Source organism: Bidens hawaiensis, unplaced genomic scaffold, assembly GCF_021521415.1.
Source record: "Bidens hawaiensis isolate Kalapana, Puna unplaced genomic scaffold, B.hawaiensis_p1.1 tig00002423_1, whole genome shotgun sequence".
NCBI classification, from domain to species: domain Eukaryota; kingdom Viridiplantae; phylum Streptophyta; class Magnoliopsida; order Asterales; family Asteraceae; genus Bidens; species Bidens hawaiensis.
In genome coordinates, this window is record NW_027491133.1 from 689,772 (window position 1) to 700,463 (window position 10,692).

The window sequence follows — 10,692 nt, forward strand, 5'->3', positions numbered from 1 at the left end:
CGCAAACACCAGCGCCCCCTACCCGCAATTTCGCAAATACCCGCCATAACTCACATCTCTCTCACTCCTCTCCACACGCACAAGCATCTCTCTACTTTTCTTTTCACGAATTGCAATATATTTCTTCATCTTTCAGTGGGTACCCGCATTGGTGGCGGCGGTGTACGGTCCCACATGCGCCTCTCTGTCCTCTTCTTTTCACGGTTGTAATCTAAGGTGCTGTTTGTTTTTCCTCAAAAGCACTTCTGCACCTCTTTTGTCTGCACTGAGAAGAGGACGCGCAGACGTTGGACTCTGCAGTGTGTTTGTTTTTCCGAAGACGTTTCATTAAAAAACGTCTGCGCGTCCTCTTCTCCTAGAAGCATTGTTCAAACCACTTCCCACCTCTTCTCCTCTTTTTCTTTTTTCATCAGGTTCCTTCTCTCATACCTTAACTCCACCCTCCACTCCTTCACCCGCCTCCTCCACCCTCCACCGCTGGCCACCCTCTCCACCGCCAGCCACCCTCCACTGCCGCTGCATGTATCTCTCTCTCTCCACCACAGATCTGTGGCTTCTCTCTCTCTCTCACCACAGATCCACGGCAAATTTTTCTCTCCAACAGGTTTGCTCCTCCTGTCACCCCCCTCTCCCCACCTCCGACGCCGCCCTCCACCCACCTCCGGCGTCGCCCTCCACCCCCACTCTCTTCCCGTCACCCCTATCCGCACCTCCGGCACCACCCTCTCCACTCCCACCTCCGGCTCTTGCATTCCAGCCCCATATTATTATTATTATTATTAAGAATTATATTTATATAATAAAAATGACATTTTGATGAGTTACCATGCATTTTGATGATTATCATTAGTTTGTTCTGTTCGGTTTGTTTAAAAACACTATGTTTTATTTTATCAGATGGCAGACGTCAAAAACAAACAGTCTACTTCTTGCAGACTGCAGAGGTTTGGTCCATCTCTTTTGATTCAGATGCCTGCAGATGTGGTCCGCAGACTGCAGGCGTTTTACCTCTTTAAAAACAAACAACACCTAAGTCTTCATCTTTCCTTATTGGGGAGGGGTACCCAAAAACACCTAATAAAATCCATTTTATAATTTTATAACAAACTTATACCAAGAAAAAAAAATTATCTGATGAGTTATTTATTCATCAACTTTTTTTTTTGATAATAATATTTTTTTTTTCATATAAACACAAATCGAGCTACATCTGGATATTAATGAGTAAGCGGGCAACAAGCTGCGCATCTATCCCTTTTGAATCGCAAAGCCTAATATTGTAATAATATAGTTTTGGAGGATAAACCAAACTGATGAAAACACTAACAAATATTTTACTTTTTTGAATAATTTTTCATGCCTAAAAGGGTTCTATTTCCTTAGTATTCAAGTGTTCATCTTTCTATAAAGAAGACTAATAACTAACATTACATTAAATATTAATTATCTCAAATCATCCGGATCATAATATTTTAAGCTAGTTATGTTTTCTTTATTTACAATTTTTAATTAAATTAAAGTAGTCTAAGATGATTAGTAGAACGCTGAAGATAATTAAAGTCGGACGTGAGTTAGAAAAGCTCTAAGTGGAAAGATGACATCTTTAGGTATTGAAGTTGACATTGTACAACTAACAATAGAAATTGATTTGACGTTGGTTACTTAAATGTTTGTTTTTTAAGTTGATTATTCAAAATAAAAATTTAATCAAAGAATTTGATTAGTTTTATGCATTTTACTTGGCTTATTGTATTTTAAGTTTCATTAGAATACAAAAATAAACAAACATACAGAAACTCATGCAATAATATTAAACAGAGACTTTAAAAACTTGCATAACATAACTAGTAACTACATCTTGTTTGAACTTTGAACACAAGTAATAAGCATTTACAACATTCTGTTTATTTGAGTGTACTAAAAAGTTTAATAATAGAAGAGCAATTTTAAATCACCACCACGTCGAAGGCGACGTCTCATCCACTCTTCATGTGAAATTAAATCCAAAACAAGCAAATTTCAATCACAAGGTACAACCAAGCTTTTATTTTTAATCAAACTTTGTGACTCTTTGTGAGATTGAGAAAAGTTGTATTATAAACTTTTGGATACATATAATTCACAAACATAATTTCGTATATAGAAAAAGCTATAAATAAATTCATCTATGGTCATGATTTCATGCAAATAAAAGAACTTATTCGTTGTCCGGACCGGCGTTAGAGCAAGGGGTTGACTAGTGTCAAGTTGTCGAGTTTCGGGTTGGTAGGCTGAACTTACAAAACCCAACACTCGATCCATATATTTGTTTATTTTTAAGAACATCAGCTAACACAAACACATTCAAATCGTGTAATCTGAACATAAACAATAAAACCCATTTATCAGAACAAGTTAAAAAGGTTGTAAACTAGCTTTCCTACGCCAATAGATTGCTTATTACAAAAGAAATAATTATTATTCAATCACAAGTTCATACAGATTAACGGTGTTAAAGAAATCTAAAGTAGATCTTGAGTAAAGAACCATGGAACATTTGAACATGTATCCCCACATAATATAACAATTATTATCAAAGCAAATGCTAAAAGCAAGTCACGAAAATAAATATAACTTGTTTGTATCACTTTAGGAATTTAGGCCAACAAAGTAACATTACATGCAACGTTTCAAGTTGCTGTCACATTCACTTTTCTATAGTCACCACCACCACCACCATTTTCGACCGCCTTTCACCACCATTAATGGAGCACTTCACCACCGTTCTATTGCTTCTCTTTATCACCAATCCCCTTATTCCGGTCTCGTCGATCGGAATAAACTACGGCCAAATCGCCAACAATCTTCCCTCACCTGATAAAGTAGTCCCTTTAGTCAAGTCCATAGGCGCCGACAAGGTTAAACTATACGACGCCGATCATAAAGTCCTCAAAGCCTTTGCCAACACTGATATTGAGTTCATTGTTGGAATTGGTAACGAGTACTTATCGGATTTGCAAGATCCTGACGCTGCGCAATCGTGGATCAAATCAAACGTCCAAGCGTACCTTCCTGCGACGAAAATCACCTCCATTGCCGTTGGAAACGAAGTTTTGACGTTTAACGATACTTCTATGTCAGACTGCTTGCTTCCGGCCATGCAGAACATACATACTGCTCTGGTCAACCTAAAACTTGACAAACAGGTACTGTATATTATATATTATTGATCAACTATATATAATAATATATACTTTTTGTCAAATCATGTATTTTGTGACTATAATAAATATTATTACAATAAACTCTAACTAATATATTACCCGTGTAATAGATTACTGTTACTACGGCACATTCTCTGGCCGTACTTGAAACCTCATATCCGCCGTCAGCGGGCGCTTTCCGGCAAGATTTAAAAGATTGCATTTCTCCGATTTTGGATTTTCTTTCGAAAACGTGCTCGCCTTTTCTAATCAACGCGTACCCATTCTTCGCATACAAGGGGAATTCGAAGGAGGTGTCGTTGGATTTCGTTTTGTTTGAATCCAACGAAGCAATCATTGATTCTGGCAACAATCTGTTCTATGACAACATGTTGTTCGCGCAGATTGACGCTGTATACGCAGCTCTCGGCCAACTAGGCCACAAAAATTTACCGGTTCAGATATCCGAAACCGGCTGGCCGTCTAAAGGAGACGACGATGAACCCGGAGCCTCACCGGAAAATGCTAAAAAGTATAATGGAAACCTCTTTAAAATGGTGAATCATACCAAAGGAACTCCGGCAATGCCGGATCATGATCTGAATATATTCGTTTTCGCGCTGTTTAACGAGAATTTGAAGCCGGGACCGACTTCAGAGAGGAATTATGGTTTGTTTAAGCCGGATGGAAGTCTGGCTTATAACCTCGGGTTCACCGGAATTTCCACCGGAGGAAATTCCGGCCATAATAACACTACAACATATTCTCCGCCGTACGCCATGCTGCCGGAGAATCCCGGCAATGGGTATATGTCAATCTCGTCGGCGGTAAGTTTCTTTTTCACTTTATTCTTTAAAACTTTTTATAAAGCTAAGATTTCTTGTAAATTGGTATATCATATATTATAATATATGCATTGACGGACTCACGGAAAATTTTATAAGGTTCGTAAAATTATAACATATATATTACATTTAAGGATCGATGGGATTTTAACATATATATTACATTTAAGAAGGGGTCGGCCGACACCTATACCAAAGGTGTAGGTCATCCGATACATATATGTAACCCCTTAACTTATATTATTATTGCTAAGAATATTATTTGTTTTGCAGGGAAGATTTGTGTGGAAGGATTGCATGAGAATCAGAATCATGATATTTGTGGTGTTGTTAATGGTGGTGGTTTGATGTTATGAAAGATTTTTAATTAATTTAATTTTGTGATCCAATGAGAGCATCAAATAAAGATAAAGGGGGGAATAAAGATGGAAAACAAGAGGGAAAGTTGATATCCAGTAAAAGTATTGTTGTAGGAGGCTTTGTTACTAGAATTCTTTCATTACAAGTTAGGTATCTCCTTTGTATTTTCCATAAATCTTACTTTTGATATTGTTACTTTCTATTCATACATTCATATAAAACTTTCATCAGTTTCGGTTCGCATTTTACATTATCCTCTCATAAAATCATCTCTAATGTAGCATCGTGTAAACTGTAAAGCTCTAAGTTATACTGTATTTTCTTACTTCAGTTCTTTGGTAAGTGCTAACGACTAAAATGATGGTAATTTATTCAGATATTAAATTGATCCTATAAATGCATTCTAGTTATGTTAATCTTGCAAAGTTATACCAAGTTTTATCAAAGATAGTAGAATGCAATAGCTACAAAGCTTCTATTTGCACGGAAATCAAATATACCCTTTGGTCCATTATATTTTAAGCTCGGTTCACTTGACTTTCGCTAGTTAGAGTAACTAATAAATATGAACCATCATGCATCCCACAACAAGTTCAGAAAGAAAAAGCTAGCAACTTTGAAACAAATTTTATGAACCCCATCATACAAAATATATATACTAAAATTGTCTGTTGCCTATATGATAATATCACCTTTTGTCACGATTAACCTTACTGCAAATGCACTACTTTTCCTGTTAATTATCTAAGTGTTTAACAAAAGAACATGGAGCTACATACATCTTCATGTAGCTTTGGAATTTGTTTAAAACCGTCATCACTACCACCGCCACCGATTTGAGACATCTGGGCTGCTGCCTGGTGGGCGTAGCAGATAGGAGCAACTGCACATATAAACCAACACCTAAATACATTTGTAACATTACTGATAATCTTAACATAAACATATTATTTGACATATTTTCTTAGTTGTGACCAAACCATATTCAAAAGTTGAGCAGTTTATTTATTTACCTACAGATTTGACATTCGTGCTCGTTTGGTACCTGCATAATCCACAATCGCAAAATCAGCAACTAATTAATTAATTTTCACAGTTAGTTAATCCCTATTTGACTTACACGTATGATAACGAATGAACCAGCTCTTGCAAGTTATCAGCAGAGAAACCAATTTGATCGAGCAGGACAAGGTAACGTGTAGACCGAGCATTCCCCTTGACAATAATAATTCTTTTAGACACGAAACACATATATGTATAAATGTTTGAATAATTAATGCTCACAATCGGCCCGTTTGGAGCACACAAATAAAAATCATTGTTCTTAGGATGGCAGACTCTAGTGTCAACAATTGTCCCTGAAACAATTTAAAACCAGTGAGTTTTTGTTCTTCATGATCATTACAGATTCAAGAATCAGACACAACCTGGGGGAGCATTGGTATCAGATTCGGTTTGAAGAAACTTCATTGGAGTTTTTTGTGCCACAATCACCAAAAACTTTGGGCTCCATTTATCATCATTTATAAACTTGCATGCCTACGTTACACAGTGTTTAATTTTTTAATTGATTCTGGTTACAAAGTTAACAGGTAAAAGTATGAAAGTAAGTGCTTAAACCTTCATTATCTGATCAAGCTCTACATTGAGCACTCGGTCAAACTGAGACCCGTTGACTCCATCTCTGAAATAAGAACATAATTTATAAGTTAACGGTATATGACATGCTGCCATTAACCCCCTTGAAGACCTATCTGGTAGGGATGTGCATGGGTCGTTTTGGGCTCAAAATGGTTATTTTAATGGGTTCGATTTTCGGTTTTACCATTTGGGCTTAAAACTTCTGGACTGAAACAATGACACAAAACAATGAATTTGGGCCTGAAACTTTTGGCTTTGTTTTTTTATTAATTTATAATTAATTGACTGCTATGCATTTGGATCTAAAATTTTTGAGCTACACCTGTTTTAGTTATAGCAAAACCGAAACCGAACTGAAAAATTGGTTTTAAAAAACATAAAACATAAAACCAGCGGTTTTTTTATTGGTTTCGGTGATTTCAGTTCGGTTACATCGATTATGTTAATTATGATTCGGTTATTTCGGTTTCTTGCACCTCATCCCATTGGTTAGCAGAGTATTGGTGGGATCCTTGAGTTTTTCTGTAATGGATTCTCACAGTACAACAAAAACATACCTGAAAATAATTATATGCTCTGGCTTCATCTTACAAGTACTTTGATAAAAATCTTCCAATAGTTCCCTGAAATTACCAAAAAAAAAAAAAAGTTTAATCTATATTAAAATTGAAAATTCAAGAGTTCTGAATTATATATAAAATGAAGTCAAACCTTATCATCCCTTCATCTCTTTTGGGTGACACAGGCACAAACAAACCATCTATCATATCAACTCGTGTAGACAGTGCACGAACAGAAGCTCGGTATTGAGCAATCAGCGGCCATTTTCTTGAGCCAACAACCTACACATTAAACAATAATCAACATTTTACACTTGGATTCCATGTCATAAGAATCTGAAACAGAAACGTACAGCAGCAATTGAAAGAACATCAGACGACACGGCCATTCCAAATATCATTGTTGGAATCTTTGAAACTAATGGCATAGATTCCAAACACTCAGCTGATAGCAGATGGTTTATGCCACCCATCTGAAAATTATGTAAAAACGAATCAGAAAAACACAAAACTTTATAGTATGTAAATTTAAGAGTTAAATGCGGTTTTAGTCATGTGATTCGACACAACTAACCCTTTTAGTCTATAGTTTAAGTCTGACTTTTGATCCAACAGTTACATTTTCGTATCAATTAAGGTCCAGCCCACTAATATTGAAACACCAAAAATACCCTTGTAAATTCTTTTAGAGGATGATTTAGTTTAGTTATAACATGTATATATTAGTTTCTTAAGTTAATTTTTAATTTTAAACACAAGGGAATTTTGGTCATATCCTAAGAGTAACACAAATATACATATATAACTCTATTATTTATCAAATTGAAATGTAGACCTTTGCATTGATCTTTAGTAGCAAGTTTGCTAGATACTGATCGTTGATCGAAGTAGGTGACATACACTGAGTAACAATCCCGTAATCCACAAGACATGTTCGCTTCCACGGGCCTATTATTGTAAATAAACGTTATATATTTTTATTAACTATAATTTAATGAAAATAGAAGATGACAAGGAAGGACAAAAACCATAGATGTCAGAATGTTTTCTTTCGGGCAGGATGCACAAAAGAAACTGAGGTTGGCCCGGAAGTTTTTGCTCCATAGCTTCAAACATAAGTTTGACACGAGTATAAGCAGAAGCAGGTTTGCAGGTAGACTGCTGATTCTCTTGGATAATAGAATATGGCTTTTCAACATCCTGCAAGTAGAACAAATTTGCTTTTATTAATATTATCTTATATTAGTTATTCGGTTGATCATTTTGGTTTAACTATATTATAAAATTGATACCTTTTAATCCCTTGTTGGATGGGGTTATCCTTTTCTATTTTATTTTAGAAAAAAGATCGATGGCGAATATATGAATTTTCGTTACAGGGGCAAATTAGTAGCATTAATATTTGTAAAATTACTAGCTACTAAATACTAATTAGTAGTACTTCTTTTTAAATTGAGGTGATTACTTCAAGAGTTTTCCGTTTAGTTTCTTTGAGTTCCATTGGAATTTTTTATTTAATTTTGCATATTCTGTTAATTAGTTCTATTGTCATTTTTAACATTATGGATGAGGTTATCTTTTGTTTTCTGTTAAATTTTCAAAATAACTAAAATACCCTTTATAATAAAAAACCAAGGTAATTATATTATGTTGTATTCTTTTAACAAAAAGATGCATGCAATAAACTCACCATTCCTTTAGCTCTACAACACCTCAATAAATCTCTGCATATTTTATCGATGTCACAAGGCGTAGAGAAGTTCACTATAGCCCAACGCGTGATCTGGCTGGGCTCAACGAGTGTCTGCATTCGATAACAAACTTGAACCTTTTACCATTTAAAAACTATAAACAACAAAATTTCAACAACTTATTTACCTTCTTGCTTAAGTTCCAACGACCACCGCAAGGAATCACGTGCTCATTGTTTCCGAACTTCAATTTTGGTGATTCTAAAACTCGACCCTCAACTCGAGTACTGCTTGGTTTCTCGGTCAACAGAGAAATCTTTCCGCCTTTGGTTCCAACCCCACTTCTTGCCATTGGACTGCGGCTCGAGCCATGGGCTTTGGGAGGAACATATTTTGGTGGCAACATATGTGAAGTTGGTGTCAATGCTTCTTGTTTTGAATACTTCATTTTTAGATTTCTTCAGAAACCTGCATATACCATAATCATCATTCTTCCGTACAAATCAGAGAAAATAGGAATTGAAGATATTAGATGTTAATAGTGTTATAATAATAAACTACATAAAAGATGAAATTCCATTATCATAACTAATAAATACCAAATGTATGGAACCAATAATCACACATCAAGAATTGACATCTATGACATTAATTATTTTTCCCCTGTTTCAATTTTAAAAGAAAGCTTTCTTTTTTTTTCCATGCTCGTGAGCTACTCGAGATCCCCTCGTTAAAAGCTTGAATCGAGCCAAGCTCAAACGAGCTCGAGGCTTAAAATAAAGAGCCCGAGCCCAAGTCTGAGCTTCATTTGTCGAGCTCGACCACTCGTAAGTCAAAACGAGCCAAGTTTGAGCCTCCGTTTGCATTTTAAATGCATACAACTTCAAAAATTTCAAGAACAATAAGCAAAAGGTTGACTGATCATAATTTGCAAAACCATCTATATACATCACATTCAAACACTAAACTCCATAAAAAAAATCACACACACCACTTAATAATAATAATTGATGTGAAACACTAAATATAACACAAATACACACCAGCAATTTGAGGATTAGTGTTAACCTTTGTTCAGAATTGAGTTCAGGGGAAGTGGAATAATAATTATAATAATAAATAATGGTAGGATCCAATTGTAAAATTAATCCTAGAAACGTTAACTGATACAAGACAGGGTGAAGAATAATAAGTGTACCTGATACTAATTTGTTGGGAGAGAGAGAGTATACCGTACACCGGTGCTTCTTGGCGTGGAAATGAAATGTAAGAAGCTTTTTGGGATAAATAAAGAGTGAGTCCTGATGAAATGATAATGATATATATATATATATATATAATGTATGAGACAATGCCATTGTTTGGGAACGAATGCTGTGAGATTTTTAGAGAGAGAAAGTATGGAGGAGAGAGAGAAATCTGCAGATAACGGCAAGTGAGAGGGGAAATGGTGTGACCATGATGGTGATGCTTTGACTGCTTACTATCTGCCACGTGCCAATTTGTTTCTTTTTTTTTTGAATTTTGTTTAAAACCTATTTTGTCCTACTCGTGCTAACAACAATTGTTATACCATTAAGGTTGTGATATACAGGTTGATAATAAAATAAAGCTTCAATTCATAGCATTTATAATGTAGATTATAAGATGGATCATAGAACATAAATAATTATTGAGTTTTAAAGGTTGTTTGAATCAATGTTTTAAAAACCGCATGTGGTATATAGCCCACTTTGCATAAAGCTAGTTTTTCAGAAGGCGTGTTTACATAATCTCGGGCGCGAGTGCGTGGACATCTTTGGCAGTATAAACTGCTTCGGATGTAGTACCCTAGGAGACATACGCGTTGTCTTATATATAGGCGTAAAATCTGTTTTAAAGGAAGCGTGTTGAACATGTGCCTCAGCCTCAACCGTCAACTTTTGTTTTGTTTATTCTTGCAGCCAAAGAGACTACTAGTTATCGTTGTTGTGGTAAAAATTGAAAATTTTATTTTTAAGTTTTTGTCAAGGAGATTACAAAAAGATGTTGTTGAACAACAAGTTAAAGACTTTATCATATAAAATTCTTGAGTTGAATAATTTAACATATTTGTTATGTTTTTTATTGTTTATTTTTATTTTGTATTATGGTATTTGTACTGCTTATTTTCTCATGTTAATAACAAGAGTATTATTATTATTTGTATTAATTTTAATATAAAAAGTGACTCATTTTCCAATAACGATAACAACTACAAGTTTAAAATTCACTTGAATTTGTGAACATTAAAACATGATCAAAATCCTAATCAATAAAAAACATTTTTATGAGTTTTAAAATGACAACAAAAAGTAAACTACATGAAAATGAAAAAATATAGACAATGTTCGTTGGCGAGTTTTACCTGGAACGGAGGTTGATTCAACTTCCC

The 10,692-nt window shown here is 35.0% G+C and overlaps 2 protein-coding genes across 2 annotated transcripts; one reads left to right on the forward strand and one right to left on the reverse strand.

The window, feature by feature from the left end:
• The first annotated feature begins 2,348 nt into the window (after positions 1-2,348).
• On the forward strand, positions 2,349-4,539 carry LOC143619265 (glucan endo-1,3-beta-glucosidase 11-like). The gene is made up of 3 exons (XM_077091233.1): positions 2,349-3,185; positions 3,314-4,009; positions 4,301-4,539. Exons 1-3 carry the CDS (start codon positions 2,745-2,747, stop codon positions 4,373-4,375), a joined length of 1,212 nt encoding a protein of 403 aa, XP_076947348.1. The 5' UTR covers positions 2,349-2,744; the 3' UTR covers positions 4,376-4,539.
• Positions 4,540-5,139: 600 nt separating this feature from the next.
• LOC143619220 (protein argonaute 4A-like) lies at positions 5,140-8,728 on the reverse strand. The gene is made up of 13 exons (XM_077091201.1): positions 8,467-8,728; positions 8,279-8,392; positions 7,617-7,788; positions 7,424-7,536; positions 6,942-7,061; positions 6,740-6,870; positions 6,586-6,651; positions 6,008-6,071; positions 5,815-5,926; positions 5,672-5,745; positions 5,508-5,602; positions 5,401-5,432; positions 5,140-5,270 (listed from the first exon to the last, which is right to left on the reverse strand). The coding sequence occupies exons 1-13, from the start codon at positions 8,725-8,727 to the stop codon at positions 5,140-5,142; spliced, it is 1,485 nt and encodes a 494-aa protein (XP_076947316.1). The 5' UTR covers position 8,728.
• Between the last annotated feature and the right edge of the window lie 1,964 nt (positions 8,729-10,692).